The sequence below is a fragment of the Clupea harengus genome, chromosome 14 (assembly GCF_900700415.2).
Source record: "Clupea harengus chromosome 14, Ch_v2.0.2, whole genome shotgun sequence".
Taxonomy (NCBI): Eukaryota; Metazoa; Chordata; class Actinopteri; order Clupeiformes; family Clupeidae; genus Clupea; species Clupea harengus.
The window spans coordinates 27,511,128-27,529,431 of NC_045165.1; the positions used below are offsets into that span (position 1 = coordinate 27,511,128).

The 18,304-nt window shown below is 40.7% G+C and overlaps 1 protein-coding gene across 2 annotated transcripts; it reads left to right on the plus strand.

Moving 5' to 3' along the window:
• The first annotated feature begins 6,371 nt into the window (after positions 1 to 6,371).
• Positions 6,372 to 14,614, plus strand: nkx2.2a (NK2 homeobox 2a). 2 transcript variants are annotated; one of them, XM_031580858.2, is made up of 3 exons: positions 6,372 to 6,626; positions 11,940 to 12,245; positions 12,895 to 14,614. In XM_031580858.2, exons 2-3 carry the CDS (start codon positions 11,990 to 11,992, stop codon positions 13,440 to 13,442), a joined length of 804 nt encoding a protein of 267 aa, XP_031436718.1. In that variant the 5' UTR covers positions 6,372 to 6,626; positions 11,940 to 11,989; the 3' UTR covers positions 13,443 to 14,614. The 2 variants fall into 2 exon arrangements, with proteins under 2 accessions (XP_031436718.1, XP_012693523.1); XM_012838069.3 differs by lacking the exon at positions 6,372 to 6,626 and having other exon boundaries at positions 11,527 to 12,245.
• Positions 14,615 to 18,304: the final 3,690 nt, after the last annotated feature.

Below are 18,304 nucleotides of genomic sequence, written 5' to 3' on the forward strand. Positions count from 1 at the left end.
AGCAAGAGCAAGGACCACATCGGAAGAAAATCAAAAGCAGTGCTTTACCTTCAATGTACACAGGCCGCTCTTCTGATCTTATTTTGAAGTTTCTCAACCCTTCAGTAGACTTACAGTATTTTTCTAGTTGTAAAGTTGAAAGTGTGCAATGCTGAAAAGAGATACAGTCCTTACCAAAAATCACCTGCCTGACAGAAAATCTTCCCATTAGCACATATTGAACATTTGCACTAAAACTGACAAAATCATATATTCGGCAACATTGAAACACACTTCAAAGTACCAAACTGTTCTATATTAAACATAGATGAACTGTTGATTTTGGGCATAATCATCTCCTGGGGGCTGTAAATGATATAACCTTTGAGGTAAATCTTTTAGAACAATATAGTCAAACAGATTCCATAGACAGGGTGATGTCCTGGGAGGATGTTGTGAATGCATTTACCTGACACCTAGGGTACGTTGGAACCCTTGGAACATTGATGGTAGCATGCCATTTCATGTACTGCCCCATGTGAGTATCCGGCACTCTGTTATTTGTGCACACCAGGAGGATAAAGGTGCGCCCCATGGAAGACACTCGTCATTGTCACTCTGCTTAATGCAGTCCAAAGACAGCCTTGCAATACAGTGAATGAAGAAAATAAGGAGTATTTTTCTGTTTTCATTGTGGTTATGGATTTGAGGCCAAATAGATGCCCAATTAGGGTTCCTTCAGGTTCCTTGAGTTTCTTGTTTGCCCTTGGTGTTTTGTTTTTCAATTGATATCACCAAAAAAAGCACCCTTTCAGTACTAAAGAATAGGACGCAAATTTGATTACCTCCTCAGATGGGACATCTATCTTTCATTTCAAATCGTCATCTTGATTGCCTTTGAGAAAAGTTTTCTCCTTCCCACAGAACATGCTAATTGCCCTTATAGGCCTGGCTTAAAGAGTTTAATTATCCTCATATCTGCCTGCCCATCTGTAGAAGACACATTGACATTTTTAAATGGTGTTCATCTCTTTTCTGCCTTTATTTAGGATGTATTGTCGATTAAAATGCCTCAGAGATGCACAGATGGGTAATACTTGTCTCGACAGGGTGCAGTTGAGTTCAAGGTAAGTCCTCTTTCAACCTTGTCAACTCCCATTGTAAGGCCAGTCCACCTGAAGCAGATCAAGGCTTCCTCACCACTCTAAAAACTCAAAAACAAACACTGCGTCTGCTGCACAGCCACCACACATAGACACACACACACACACACACACACACACACACACACACACACACACACACACACACACACACACACACACACACACACACACACACACACACACACACACACACACACACACACACACACACACATAATGTGTCAGGCTTGGGTCTCAATACAACATTTACAATTATGTTTAGAGCACAGAGCTGTCACCATGAAATGAAGTACAATATATGTGTTTTTAGCTATGTTGTTCAAAAAGAGTATGTTTTTGTGAAGAACTGACTTGAAGGACAATGTCACAGTACTATCCTGAGGAGCAATGTGAAAGCAAGGACATTCACAAGGAGTGGCCTTCAACCGGCTTAATTATGCCAACATCTGAGGATGTAGCTCTACTAGTCTCATTCAAATCAAAAAACTCTCACAGACGCAAGTGACATTCCTACTGTTCCAATCTCATATTGGAACAGTAGCAGTACAGAAAGCTTCTTGCTCACCAAGCCAATTCAACTTGCTATCAAGTTGAAGGTGTCAAAGATGTCTTTAGTTGTTTCACACAGCAGGTGTCTTTGGTCTGAAATAAGCTTAAAAAGGGGCCATTTTAATGTCGTTCAATACACTGTCAAAGTGGGTCTATAGGATATGAAATAAGATTTGATTCCCTGAAAGCTTTCAAACTGACCCAAGATTTTGGTCCTTTGTCTGAAAAACCTGAGTCAAACTCTTCAGTTTAGGTGCATTTAATAGAATAAGTGCTATATAAAACAGGAGTGAAGAGTTTATGAGAAATATAAGTTGAAGAGACAAAATGAGTGTTTCCATTGAAATAAAAATTTCTTCTCCACTTTGTGTGCTGGAGCGGAATAAAGACGTTGACCATGAAGCACCTTTCAGAGACTGAATACCTGAATACTCCTTTCAAATTCTGTCAGGATCAAATATGACTGCTGTGGAAGGCCTTGTAGCTATGTAGTAAAATACATGTGATGAAAACATTAAGCCTATTCCTTCACATTAGCTTCTAGCCAAGCTAAGATCAATATGTTCTGATATGGGTGGTAACAATGGGAAATAAGCCCAGGCAAATAGTGCAAAGGTGAAAAGGTGAGTCTGATCATGAAAAATCAAAAGGAGACAACTACTCAAAGTATGTTAGCAAAGTTGTAAACTATGAGTAAATGTTATACACTGGCCACATGGTCAAATGAATGAATGTCGACTATTTAAAAGGTTCTTCTTCTCTCAGTGGCCACACATGGAATCTTAACTGCCATCTCACATCAGCCAGCAGTCTGCTGCTTTCATATTGATTCTTAGAAATGCTGAAAGCAGAAGAAATATTTCAATTTCTCAGTTGTGTTCCTGAGTACAACTGAACAGATACTGCATGGAGTAAAGCAAGCTCCAGCCTTCAAGTTTCTTTTATGGGACACATCCTACAGATTTGCAATATCCATCACTGAAGCGGTAGAGGAGCCTGTTGCATTCTTCCCAAGAGTTGTGCTTAGATCTCCGTTTGTGAAACACCATGTGATGCCGTTTTAACCTTGAGGAAAGTGCTCCAAGGATACCAGGACAGTTCAAATTGATTTTAGTACTTTACTGTAACTGCCATGCTATGCCGGGTCTAAATGTTCAGCTTTCCCAGAGATTCCCTCTCCAGTCATCATAAAGGAACCAGATCTCAGCACATCCACCAAGCCATAAAGGCCTCTTTATTGAAGAGCACAGAATTGTTGATGTTGTCTAAAAAGTACTGTCCTTGCATTTTTCCTGTGTCTTTTCTCCTGTGTTCTCCAGATGGAGTGGTACATCTCTCCATGTTTTCTTGGTCCAGTACAATGTGTGTATGGCCTTCTCTGTACATACTAGTCTGGAGAGCGGTAATGGTCAGTGTTATACGAATCAATATAAGACCCACAAAGCAGTCTTTGGACTGTGAAAGCATCCCCTCAACATTCCCAACTAAATGCATCTCAGTCGGCCTTAAAGTACTCTTGCCTTACTATATCTGTATGTCAGATGCTAAAGAGGTGGAATATTGTTCTTTAAAGGCGCAGTCCTCGATACTAATCCAATAGACTTTTTGTAACATTTTGAGAATCGCTGTTCACAGTCCTCTAGCTGTCTGCTCAGTGTTGGCACTCAAAGAAGCTCCAGTGTTCGTACACAGTCCTGGGAATGGGAAACAAACATGGTGGCTCGGACCAAGCCATGAACAATCCCAGCCACTCAACACTGTGCCTCAGGAGCACCAGAAGGAAAGGGTGACATTTGATAAGCTGTTGAGCTCAAATAACAACAACCTTTTGCAAAATCGAAAACTGAATCACAAACCCGCATCTTTAAGAACCTCTTTTCTTGTTTCTGAGTTCTAGATGCTTAGAAGACAGTAACAAGAAAATCTGCAATCTTCCATATAAATTAAATTCTGTGTAGTGTCCTCAGTTGTGTCTGTGTGTAGGTGACACATTCACATACTTTAAGATAGGGCATTATGAACCCAATTGACTCTGGGGCCACAGTTTGATACTTTTAACCAGGGGGTACCTCTGAAATATTTGATGAGGGAGAGCAAAATGTCAGATGTGCGTTTGCTAACGTCCCCAAAGAGGGCACACTGATACAATGACAACTAAATCCCCATCGAGTGAGAAGCTTAGTTTACCTTTCATAGATGGCAGTCATCCTATAATGGTACACTGAAGGACAGAGGTGTCGGAGAGTTTCCCTGTCCTCTCCCACCGAGGCCATCTTCCATCCCCTGGCGAGGCCTTGGAGTGCTGTAGAACCCTTTCAAGCAGCCACTTTTGTGTGGCACAATAAGCCGTGCTGTTTATGTGCTGCCTCTCACCATACAGTGCATCAGAGAGGTCACATTCATCTGACCTGGCAATTTCAGAGGCACCATTATTGTGAGGCTGCTTAAGACATGTATGGCGGGGGATATCGATATACCCTTTCTCTCATGATGGCTCATAGATGTACCGAAGGGTAACATTAAGCAGGCAGCTCATGGGATCAGGAGCTGTGCCCTGACACAAATGCATGAGTGTACCCCCATGCTAATTGAGCATTTTGTTCTGTCCAAGGAGCAACTTAGGTAAAAATGTGTGAGGCTCTGACCAGCATTTGTGTGTGAAGAAGCGCTCTCCTGCACTTATTCTCTTTTTCTCTCTCGCTCTCTCTCTCTCTCTCTCTGGCTTTCTACAAGCAGCTCTCTTCAAGAGGCTGATATATTAAAACTTGAACTGATTGATTTGAGAATGCCGTGCCATTGGGTGTCTTTTATCCCCGAGCTGACTACGTTTGAAGAGTCTTAGTCATCGAGCTGCAGGCCAAGAGATTGATAATAGCTTGACCAGCAGGCCCCATCTTCCCTGTCCTTGTTCAGCAGATCTGTTTAGTAGGCCCTCAGAGAGCTCCTCATGAAACTCCAGTAGCCCAAGGGGATTCACACAACGGAATGAGTGGAAGTGGGAGCTTTGACAGAGGAGAGCTACGTGAATACACTGGAACTTAAGCGGACTACTTTAAGTTAATGTGGAATTCTAATGCACTGATGAGACCAATTTATTTATTTGTATTCGCCGTGTATCAGCAATACACTTGAAGACTCTGATAGCATGAGGCTAATCTCTGTCTTTCATCTGCAAAGTGGTGGGCCACAAAACCCCATCAGTAATGTATTCCTCATTGTTTGATGGCCGCTCCTGCACTACTTGGCAACACCATTGTAATTGTGCAAGGATTCCAGACCATCCAGAATAAAATCACCGTGCCTTGATTCAAGCTGTCCTCCCTTTTTCTTAATAGTAGGGTAGATATTTGTTTCATATTACTTTGATCTCTGCAATCATCGTCAAATGTGCCTCCTCCCAACATTGCCAAATGCTTCCACAAAAAGGACACTCTGGCCTCAGTCACACATACAAATATTCCTGTGTTGCTGTCATGCCAAAACAATCTGAGTTCCTCAAATCTGAGCATTTCAATGGCAAAATACCAATATAATCAAGAAAACAAATGAGATTTCAGCAATTTCAAGTTTACCCCACATTTGTAATGAAGAGAGAATGAATTGTAAAAAGAGTACTCTTCTTGAAAACATGCCCATAAAAGACAAGAGGCTTCACATGCAAAGTGAATCCTTCCTCGTTTGGATTTGAATGAATAAAACTAATTGTTGTATCTGTTGAAAACTGCCGAAGCTTATGTGTACACAACTGGATGTACCTCAAATCTCCCCAGTGTCTCCCAGGAGAACTGAAATGTCTTGAGAACTGAAACGTCTTGAGTATAAGAGAATTATTGAAAAATAGGAATCAGCATTCACAGATATGATAAATATTCAATATTTACCATTTTTGTGTTTGGGGGCCAAATTAGATTCCACATTGTTTCAACGGTGAAAAATAATGACACAGCTCATTAAAATGAATCTGAATTGATACTATACTTCTTTTACATGTATAGGTCAGACACGGAGGTGAGATAAATGTTACTTTGCAAGTTGGTTTGAAGAATAATGAAGTTTTAATTATGATGGGATAGTAAATTATATCAGAAATCAACTACAAATAGAAACGAAAACCTTTTTTTGAGGGCAAAAAACGTTCTTTGCAAACGTCTATATGTTTTGCGCTAGGCAGTCACTCCCCTGATGCCACTCAGATACTCCGAGAACCTACCGCATGTAAACATAAAGACTGGAAGGAAGATCACTTGCGTTCGAGAGGGATTTCATTGACCCTGGATATCAACCATTGCACCAGGGTATCTTGAATAAACGGCAGTGTCGCCTCAAATAACATGCCACATCTGGTCCCTGAGCTTTGTAGCCTCCTGGTTACCAAGCGATTTATTAGATAAGTAGGCTACTTCTGCGGGACCGTACCTCAACGATTAGTTCAATAAAGTTAAACCGTTAAAAGCCCCCCCACACTGTTCTGACTCACTGTCACTGCATTCTCCTATGTCAATTGCTAAGAGTCACTGGGGAAAATATTTATAAAGATTGATTTGGAACAACGTGATTGAAATAGCACTTTTGCAGGTATTGCTTGCATGAAAAACCAAGCCTGAATCAGCTAAAAGCGTTGTCTGTAGGCGGTCATGTTTGCTCTCATAGCAATTTATTGCCGATGAACATATGGTCAGTATTTTGTCACACGTCATAGCAGGGGAAAACAAACATCGAGTAATGTTAGCGAGACAGCTAGAGCAGAGCCACTTGGCCAGCTATGCAAACGCACTTGGACAATATCAGAAGAGGAGCACTTGCTCTCTGGGTATATAAAGCGCATCAGGCTTATCGGTGCATGCACTCCTGACTTCCATTTGGAGATATTTCATTAACCGAGCGGTTTCTTAACGCTAGCTGCAGCACTTAGCTCTGTCCGTCAGTCGCCAGGTGAGTAGAATAACATTTTATCTCACCTCTCGTCACACAGCTTTCTGTAAGAACGTTATGTTGTGAGTGTGTGTGAGTGTGTGTGTGTGAGTGGTGTGTGACAGCGCGCGCGTGCGCATATTCGGATACAACGTGTGTCTGGTGAGGGCTAAGGTGTCAAAGCTGTACGCACTATGACGAATTGTAAGACAATAGCCGACCTCAAACATAACTAATACAAACAAAAGCCGATTCTGTTTATTGTATCGCGTTGCCTGGTGTGGTCCAATTCACCATTTAAAACACTTCTCCTTCACCCAAGAAGCTATCGAGTATTTTTGTATGTAGCTGAAAGATGCCGTGCTTCACCTGACGGCTGTAAAAGTTCTCGAAAAACAGAGCTATCTTCAACACATGTTAGACAATAACACGCTTTCCAGTGACAAAACCTAACGCTGGCGCTTCCAAAACACCTAATCTAATCTAAGGTTTAGTATCATTATAAGCCTTAAAATGAATGAGCCACGTGTGTTTTTACATTTAAGTCAACATGGGCTGGATTTAGAACATTATAACATAATGTTGAGCGTTAGACGAGTCACGATAACTCGCACCCCATTACGGTATGTCTTCTAAAGTCGCTTCATTTTAATGAATGAACAAATAGGCCAACACACAACACTTTATTAAAACAGACTAATGTCCTCCTACTTGCAGAACCTGATATCCATCTGTGTATCCACAATTTTTTTCTTGAGGTTCATACCCCTGATCTAAAAAAGGGGTAAAAAAAACATCCAAATCACCTCTATCACGAACCATGTATCAGTGAAGACACATAGTCCTTTGTCCACCCTATGGTTTCCCCAAGACGATTCGCAGCTATGTCAGCAGAGTTCGCTAGAGTATTACGGATGCCGCTGACAAACCACTGGTCCTGTGTAGCCTCCTCAGAGTAAAGTATCCAGTACATGCGGAGGAGCATCCCTGGATGAAGACATGGTTAGTTTATTTCATGTGTGACAACGAGGAACAAGAACTTTACCCCGTTTTATATGTCTTTTTGTCGTGGCAAATGACTTGTCAATTAAATGTTGTTTTGAGTGATTGCAAACTGAACAGTGTAGTGTAGTAAATTAAACAGAAGGGGGTCGCAAAAGAGCCTTGCATCCCGTCCAGTTAGTTGCTGAGATATTGAAAACAGGAGTGATTTAAAATAATAATCCTTTTCAGCAATTTGTCTCGGAAATGTTGGTAAAAGGGGGCGCCGGATTTCACAGTACAAGCCATGAAATTTACCGTTGCAAATAAACTGGTATTTTAACAAATGAAGGCATCTCCTCGGGGCACGAGCGCTGCGCTAATCTCGCGGTGACATGTTTAATCATTAGACTCGGGGAGACGAATAAAGGCTCGACGTTTGCCTTGGAGCGAAAGGTGCTTGGATTTCTTTCCTGGCATCAAACTGCAACAAATGATTTGCGCTCCAGGGCACTGTCCTCGAGCTAAGGCTTAGCTCAACAAAAATCGGGTTTACCATTGAAACCAATGGATTGCACACAGTGGCTTTTAATCATAGAATTAACTGGGGAGGTCAAGTTGTCAGTTTATACATTTGTTATGAGCATCTGAAGGAAAAAGAAGGTTTCCTTTATCAAACACTAACCGACACCCCCGGGCAATAGGACACACTGTAATTCAGCGATTAAAGAAAGGAAATGATCACTGCTTTGAGACATCTTCCCCTAGCGACCTAACTCAATTCAATTGGATATTTAATTTAATCTACAATATAAAAGAAATTATTTTATTCATTTAAGGTAAATAGTTCCACCACAATTTGGATACAATTTGTATAATCTGGAATTCCGCAAATTCTGACGTTATCGTTCAAAACTAATTAACATGTTTTGGCATTAAATCCCGTTATTATTTTCATGTCTTATAGCTTGCTCTAGCCTTTGAACAGATATGCCTAAACAGTTACGCACCCATTATGAGCTACACAGTACCAGCAGTTGGCTATTTAGCTCTCATCTATAATGATCACAGAATATAGCTAACCCATCCAGCATTTTGTAACACTTTCAAAGTCAACATATTCAGCGACATGAATTCTTTCAAGAAGCCACAGGCCTAAGAAAAATAGTGAATAACATTTATCAACATTTATCAAATGGTTATGTGCATATATCGACTACTTGGTATGTCTACATTCTCCGTGATTACATGTTATGTTGTCATTTTTGTGCTCCACACTTGGGTCACACTTGGTCTGAGATCATTCCGAGCCTACTCGCTAGTTCAGAATACTTTAAACTAGAAAATTACGCACACAGAAAGACACTGCTGCTTTATTCAACTCCAACCATGTAGTTGTTTGGTAATCCTATGTATTCCTATTATTCCTATTCCTATTAATCCTATTATTATTATTATTACTGGCGTCATTATTATTATTACAATATTTAATCTACAGAGAAGGCTGCATTATTCTAATCAGAAAGAGGTATGGAATAGCTGTGCACGGAAGTGAGTTTACCTCAAGTGATGGGTGGTTTGGCCTGCCTGCACGATGTAAATACCTTCGAATCCACTCTTCTTGTGGGATTTGCCTGTCTAAAACTCAAGTAAACTGAACCTGTACAGCAAACTATGTCCTGGCCTATACTCCGAGTGAAAAAGGCGCACGGCCTGTTAGAGCTACCTGGGAAAGTAAACAGGTAAACATAAGGAGATGGCTCTTCAAGTGAAGTGCGCCCACTTAGTCAGTACACATTTACCTCTCCTTTCGTAAATCCCGTTTCACTTGTACAAATACATGCCCCATAACAAGCCACGAATCACGCTCCAGCTTTCGCATCACCGAAAACAGCGATTACCGATTCCATCCTGACTTGAGAAAGAAACACCAAACATACAAGTAGGTTAAGCTTATTATATGACTTATCGTGAATTCATAATTCCAGTGATATGTTTGCAAATGAAAATGATCTCATGCTAAGCCAACATAGGGTATACTGCCTTGAAATATTATTTTCTTGTTTATTTAGGTAGTTGGTTAGTTTAATGGTGAAGAAATATAGTTTTCTTATTATAGGCTTGCGTAAAATATCGGATTGTATGTCTCATCACGGGACGGAGGGTCAGTCAGTAACCTTGTTGAAGCTTTGTCAGCGTGCGTTTTCGCACTAAGCCCGCTCAATGGAGCCATTGTCATTGCAGTTAAGACTGCTGCATGATTAATTTCCAGCAGATACAACGCTAGTAAAGTATTTAACTCACAGGTAATTCATTGCCAACATTAAGTCGTGGGAAAAATAGGTGCTTTTAATTATGCAAGCACATTTTTTATTAGGCTAATATTATCTTATATATTTGGTAAAGTATTCACGGTATTCATTTTAAATAGCCGACTTCTACTTCTATCATACTGCATAACAATATGCATCTAGTATTTGGCTACAAGTATCCTACGCATGTAACAAAGTGTGAAAAGATAACAATAAGTCTGCTAATTTCGTTATATAATCTGTCCGTCTTGTTTTTTTAAAGATGGGTAGGCCTAATGATGCTTCACTGCGGTCACATAAGCAGGAACTAGTTGAAAAGTGTGCTGGACAGTATTTGTTCAGCAGCAAGAGTAAATAGGACGTTAAGGGACTGGATAAGATGTTTGACACAGTCGTCGCCTGCACCCAAGAGAGGCAGAGAGCAAATGAATTTGTGTGTGTGTGTGTGTGTGTGTGTGTGAGAGAGAGAGAGGGAGAGAGAGAGAGAGAGAGAGATAGAGAGAGAGAGAGAGAGGGAGAGAGATGAAGGACTTTCCTTAATATTGTGGAAGGTTTCAGAAATGAATAAAGAGATAGTCCATTGAAAGCGGTTGAATGCCATGACAACTAGGAACAACCTCAGATTTATTCCAAACAGTTAGAACGCATTGTAGTTGGGCGTCAATCATCTATTATTTCGCCCCTGAAATAAATGCAAAAACTGCGCCCGGACAAAGGCTTCCAACAGGAGCCGGACATTTGTCTACATTTCCCCTATTGTCTGCAGCTTAGCAATCGGTTTGTATTTGTGTTTGCCCGGGTCCGACCACCCAGGATGAGCAGAAGACTGGCCAAAAACGTGCAACATTGTCACCCACGTCACATACGACATAGAAGGCAGAGGGAAGAGAAAGCAAGGAAAGCGGGAAGAAAAAAAATGCAGCTAAGCTGAGAAAAAACTAAAATCAAGAATAATGCTGAGTGACCAGCCACACTGCCAAACGTGTGAAGTAAAGCAAACATTTAGGTTGAATAATTCACCACTATCATATAACCTACTTCAGAGTAATTTTGTCGAAATTCAGCCAATGGAGAAATAATAAATACAAAAAATGTTGGTGACCAAATGTCATGACATAGTTTAAATAATTAACATATTAATAATAGCCTAAAATTGATATTGTCGATAACTCCAGCTAGGTCCGTCATTTGAATGTTTCACCTGTCGAAATATTTGGGTTATGTCTTCATTTTTAACCGCATCTCTTGTTTCTAAAGCTCAACCACAATATTGACCCAAAAGGTTTACATAAATGAATCCCTTGTTAAGCTTTGGCATTCCGTTCGGACGAAAGAAAATGCTTGACATGAAATGGACGCAAGCACACGTTCATACTAAGATTTAGGCTTAATAAAGTAACAACGTGAAATGTTCGATTTTACGGCGTTAATATTTTTTACACAAGCAGCGCAGTAGCGCAAACGTAATCTCGGTAGCAATTTGTTAAAACGCGCTTTCAAGTATCCTGAGTATAAAGCTACTTGGAGGTCCTTTGTATGTAAATAGGGTGTAAAAAGGCCCTCCCCGTCTTTGTAATTAATTGACACGTTATACCACTCATCATGTTCTGAAGCACCAATGGTAGAGGCTCGGATCTCCCCAAAACCCACAATTTCACATCTGCAAACACTGTCTTCATCCACTTGACTCCCAAGACCCGCCCACACGTGGCCAACCTTTTGCGTTTTTAATGTTTTTTCACTGCAGGTTCATGTGTTGAGACCAACCTTATATGGACTGAACATCCCGGTAATGGCTTATTTCGCCCTAGCACCCAGCGGTAGCACAATATCCATGAACCAGATATAGCACTTCAGCCACTTTGGCATTCTTCCTGGACTTACTGAACTGATTCCTTCGCTACCGTTACTTTGTCAGGCAATGGTTATCGACTGAGACTCATGATTTGCCTTGTCTTCTGTAGCTCAGCGTTTGTGCGACACTGATCTTTTTTTATCAAATATCGACTGTGTGCGTGTCTGTTTCTCTGTTTTAAAACAGCGGATTTCCAAACTGGTGCACAAAGTTTCCCGAATAATTTCTCCCAGACTATGTCGTTGACCAACACAAAGACGGGCTTTTCTGTAAAGGACATTTTGGACCTCCCTGACACGAACGATGAAGAAGGATCTATCACTGGAGCGGAGGACGACACAGAGGGATCTGAACCTACAAAAACGACTGGAGTTTTGGTGCAAAGTCCACTTGAAGGTGTTCCGAATCTGCCTTTAAAGAACCCCTTTTATGACAATAGTGACAATCCTTACACAAGATGGCTTGCCACCACAGACAGCATCCAGTATTCATGTAAGTACAGTTCAAGAATGAAAACTTAATTCAACCAGTTTAGGAATAGTTTACTTCTAATTTTGTGTTAAGCAATACAAGTGTGCATTTCTGTGCCAGACAAATATTCATGTGCTATTGAGTATGTTGATAAGACCGTCGGAGTGATGTTGTAGTGATGTGCAATGTTGATTATCATGCAGTAAGCATTTAACTGAGAAGAATATTAACTCAAACTAATTTACGCGATGTTTTTCTGTGACCCAGCCTCTACTCCATACATTATGTTATTTTCCATTTAATTTCTGTTGTCACAGTTTAACATTCGCTGAGATCAATTACATAGCTGATATTAATACTGTTAATCAATGTCAAATATTAGCCTATTCATTAACATAGCGTGACTATGTACTTATCTTTAAATTCGTCAATTTTAAACATCCCATCATATATCGACCAGATTATTGAAATATATATTTTTCTGAGACCTCTAACAACAGGTTTCTCTAAATAGCTCAACTGAAAGAAATGCTTGTTTTTGTGCTATAATTGGCCTATTCTGAAATTGCTAAGACTACAGTTGCGCAAATATGAAACATGAAAGCTATACTGTATTAGATTCCGATGTTGGCGCCAGAAGAAGGAATGTTCATTGTGTTTTCCCACACAGTGCACGGTCTATCCGCTAACTCACAAGACTCATCAGCCAAATCGCCAGAGCCTTCCGCGGATGAATCACCAGACAACGACAAGGAAACTTCAAGCAACGGCAGCGACTCCGGTAAGAAACGCAAGAGGAGAGTGCTGTTCTCCAAGGCGCAGACTTACGAACTCGAACGTCGCTTTAGGCAACAGAGATACCTTTCGGCACCCGAGAGAGAACATCTCGCTAGCTTGATTCGCCTGACACCAACGCAAGTGAAAATATGGTTCCAGAACCACCGATACAAAATGAAGAGGGCTCGCGCTGAGAAAGGTATGGAAGTGTCCCATCTCCCCTCGCCACGACGGGTGGCCGTCCCTGTCTTAGTCAGGGATGGTAAGCCCTGCCACACACTAAAAGCTCAGGACTTGGCGGCCACTTTTCAGGCTGGAATACCCTTCTCCGCATATAGCGCCCAGTCCCTCCAGCACTTGCAATATAACGCCCATTACAGCGCCACACCACAGTTCCCTTCGGCACATCACTTGGTACAAACGCAACAGTGGACTTGGTGAATCAGACTGAGAGGATGAGCTTTATTTTGGGACTGAGATTTGAGTTTCAAAAACAAAACAAAAGGAAAAGACTTTTTTTCTGCGGCTTGACCCATATCAACCGTTACATTTCGGGGCTGACGTGTGCGTCATGTTTACATTTTTTCCGTTCAGCAAACCGGGTCCAGCCTCTCCTTAGATCTAAGAATGTCAATGCTCTTGTGAAATTTTGTAAAGTATGTTTGTGTGTTGTAGAAATGTTTTGTCCTTCGTGTCCCCAGCACGTATAAAACCACTTTATAATTACAGAAAATTTTATTTCGTGCTTTTACAATGGACCGAAAATATTTATGGCCAAGAATAAATACTGGCAACTTTTAGCCAATTACTTTGGTTTCTGTTCCTTGTAAATATTTTTGTGGCAATTGTTTGCAATAGTTACATTTCAGGGCGTGTAGCTGGAGACAAATGGAATATTCAAAATATTATTGAGCGTTAAAAGGTAAAACAAATGTCAAAGCTGTCAATATTGACCCATCGAATTGTGTGAATAGTAATTAAAACGCGCGCTGATTGCGAGAAACCGAACATTTTTATAAGGATTTTAATAAAAAATTGTGTTCTAGAATATATGCTTTGTTTTGCGTGTGTTAAACATCAAGTTTTGAATAACTCATATATTCATATGCCTACTCCTTTCAGTGAGTTTCCTTTGAAACCGCAGCAAAATATAAAAACCTTCCGATATCAGGCCTTGCACATAACTTTCCCGAAAGAAACCGATATCATCGTCTTTATTTTGTATGTATTTTTAATCGGTCTGGATTTTCTAAATTTATCTATGCGAACACTTCAGAAATAAGAAGGCTAAAGTCACTTTTGTGAATTGGGGATAAAATCCACTCAATGTAAGAGGGCTTCTTCAGTCAGGAAGCTTTTCATTCATGGCCTCTCCTTTTCATGGTCCTCGGGTGCTCGAGACACAACGGTGTTGAAATGGCACATTAAAAAAGCAAAGCAAAAATAACAAAATCATCTATGAGTGCTATGCTATGAATAAGGATTTAAAACTTATTTAAAGGAGAATGTAAATACATCACGGGTCGTTATGTTATATAACGGAGACTCCTTTTGCCTTTTTAATGAACAGAAAATAACTTCTAGCTCTATGAAACATGATCGGACTCAATTTAATGTAGTGGGTAAATATGATTGTTCCCTGCAAAATCCCCACCGCACTCTGAGCAAATAAAGCTGTGTTAAACAGATGTAGTGGCACCATTGCTATCACTGAACAAACTGCTAAATTGGCACACGTGGCTAATTATTCACTGAACTCTTCGACAGACAAGATTTGGATCATTTAAAAACTGAGACTAATTCCGGAACCTTCTAAACGGCATCATGTTCATTGCGTAGGCCTGATATATTTTGCATCCTGTTGTTATATTACAGCTACAAGTGATAGTAATGAGCCTTTCATTTGGGGGTCGTAACATAAATACGCAGTAAGCTATGTGTTTTTTACTCTATCGCATTTCCATTTTAATGTATTACTATTTCATATGGACTTGGAATTGCGTCTCAATGAGGAAAATATGTTGTTCTACTAGTATCGACAACAATAGTTATATGGACTGCACCGTGGACAAAGTCACGGGAAGGATGCCGCCAAAGTAAATCATACGGACATCAGTGTTGCCCTATTGGCCTGATATTCAACACCGTGACGGAGCACTTTTGAGCAGTCCATCGTTGCACAATATACAGTACACAACACAAAAAGCACACAAAGCCGTAGGGGTGGTTGTTGTGGATGTTAGAGGCGTGCATATTAACAAGGGCCAGAGAAGTGTGTTGGCCAGAGAGCAAGAGAGAAGGGGGTGAGTGGGGGGTTCCTTGTTGCTATTCACTTCCTTTATCTCGACCAGAGCATCCCCGAGTCACGGAGATGTATCCTTGGGTTTTTGTTGAGCCTGTCAGTTGGTGCCATTGTGGTCCTTGTTGTACATGTTGTATTCCATATGGACAGCTGGGCCCGGGAGAGGAGAAAGGGGTCCCGCACAAAACCCAAATTGTGTCCAGCTTTCAAACACCGCATTGTTGTCTCTCAAAGAAAAACGAATTAAAAATTCGCGCTATATCTATTCTGGAAAGAAGCAACCCCATTCACCGATAACAGCGAGTCCTTCTTCCTTGATATAGCAATGCTAACAGAGGCGCTCTCATTTCTTTTTCTCCCTTGCTCCCCTCTTTCCCTACAACTGAAAGAGAACGATTATTGTCTGCTCTCAAAAGTCTGCGGCCATAGTAACCTACCACAAAACTATTTTGAAACGTTTTATTCTGGGCAGCTTTAGTTCCTGATTGCATTTCTGGTGTTGCATTTTATCACAGTGAAAAATCACCAGTGTTTATGAATTTGTGTTAATTGCTACCATGACAGTGCATGTGAAAGTGCTGCATCTTCTGAAATCCAAATCAAAAAGGCTAAAGCCGGCATTCCTTTGCAACTTAAGGGTCACAACATTAAATTGGCATCGACAGTACTGATAGTCTACTCTGTGGCAAAAAGCACCTGACCGTGATCCATCTGCCCTGTTGATGCAGACTTTATTTTATTTTTCCAAACTAAGTTGGCTTGGGTGTTTACTCAGAACATTAATAAGGCCAATTGTTTTTACTCAGTATGTATTTTGTTTGTGGAGGACTATAGTATTAAATCGCCGTAGTATTAGGATCATCTTATTCGCTCATTAAGGCCCCAGAAAAAAAAGTGGAATGCTGTTGCCTTGGCCTATGCGTAAGGACGGAAAGTTGTGGCAGAATGACATTGACCTGCAGGTGTTAAAAGACGGTCTATGATAATACTATCCAGGATTAGGCCTATTCGTCGTGACACACACTGGGTATTATGTTCTCTTCCCGCTGATTCGATCGCCTTTTTTGCTCTCACAAAAATGATGTTGCTTCGTCATGCCATTGCAGGGGTAACAACGTTCCAGAAACCAATTTTAGATAAAACATCCATGTACAGTTGAAGAGGAAAACAATGTTATTCAAACAAATAGGTTAGGCTGTATACACCTAGCCCCGTGGATAATTATATTACTCGCCTGAATCTAGCCCCGGACTCCTGGGGGTTAAAATGTAATATTTCAGGAAATATGCACTTGGGACTCCAGAGATCGCAGTAATCGTGACCATTTGAACCTCGACATAAATCACTCCTTATCATGTACATCTCCAAGTAAACGACGGATCTCCAAGCCATAATAACCAAGGCTTTCATTTAAAGGAAGTAATGTAGTTTTTTATTGCCTCATGTAAGATTCAGATTAGATTCGCCGTTGTCCCTAAACCCAGATATTAAACAGAGAGATTTACTGACGACGAACAACGCTAACGCGTCCTTCCACACGGTGGCAGCAGAGCCTTACAAAAGGAAAATCTATCGTACTCGCACATGTCTGAAAAGACATAATTGACCAATGCTTGCTTTTGGTCAACTGTGTAAGTGATTATATTTCCGAGAGCACAGTTATGAAGTCAATCGATAGGATATGGCAAATTAACCACCTTAACTCATCTTTCAACAGAAATCATTTAAATAGTCGAAACACAAATGTTTAGGCCATTTATGATAATTCAAACTTGAAAAATGCTAAACTCGTAAAAATTAAGGCACAAATGTGTGCTTCACTTGGCCATAGTTCCAAAAACATAAAGTGTTGGAATTACTTTGACTCCAGTTTATTTAGAACTAGGCATAATACCAAACAATGCATTGAAACATTCGCCTGCGTGTTGATTGTAAACAATCTTTTCACATGTGATTTGATTTTTTATGTTGGTCATACATTTCAGTAGTAAAATTACGTTGTTAAATTCTTTGTAAGCTGTTCCACGGACAGGGCAGTCTTACAGGGTAGAGCAATTTATTCTGACCATTATTTTAAAATGAGAAATGTTCGAAGCAAGGTGGCGCTCTCGGCACAGGAATGATTTAATGACGCGCACCCTAGAAATCATGATGATGTCCTGGATTCCTCAAGACATGAAGACCATAATGTTAGCCCCAAATTCACAATAGAGCTGTGTGCACTGTTAATACTAGACATCATCAAAGAGCTGTGCACACTGTTAATACTAGACATCATCAAGGAGCTGTGCGCACTGTTAATACTGATATCATCAAGGAGCTGTGCGCACTGTTAATACTGACATCATCAAGGAGCTGTGCGCACTGTTAATACTGACATCATCAAGGAGCTGTGCGCACTGTTAATACTGACATCATCAAGGAGCTGTGTGCACTGTTAATACTGACATCATCAAGGAGCTGTGTGCACTGTTAATACTAGACATCATCAAGGAGCTGTGCGCACTGTTAATACTGACATCATCAAGGAGCTGTGCGCACTGTTAATACTGACATCATCAAGGAGCTGTGCGCACTGTTAATACTGACATCATCAAGGAGCTGTGCGCACTGTTAATACTGACATAATCAAGGAGCTGTGCGCACTGTTAATACTGACATCATCAAGGGGCTGTGTGCACTGTTAATACTGACATCATCAAGGAGCTGTGCGCACTGTTAATACTAGACATCATCAAGGAGCTGTGCGCACTGTTAATACTGACATCATCAAGGAGCTGTGTGCACTGTTAATACTGACATCATCAAGGAGCTGTGCACACTGTTAATACTGACATCATCAAGGAGCTGTGCGCACTGTTAATACTGACATCATCAAGGAGCTGTGCGCACTGTTAATACTAGACATCATCAAGGAGCTGTGCGCACTGTTAATACTAGACAAGCTAAATATGTTTTTAACATGTCAATATAAATGAGGAAAATACAACAGAATTGTAGC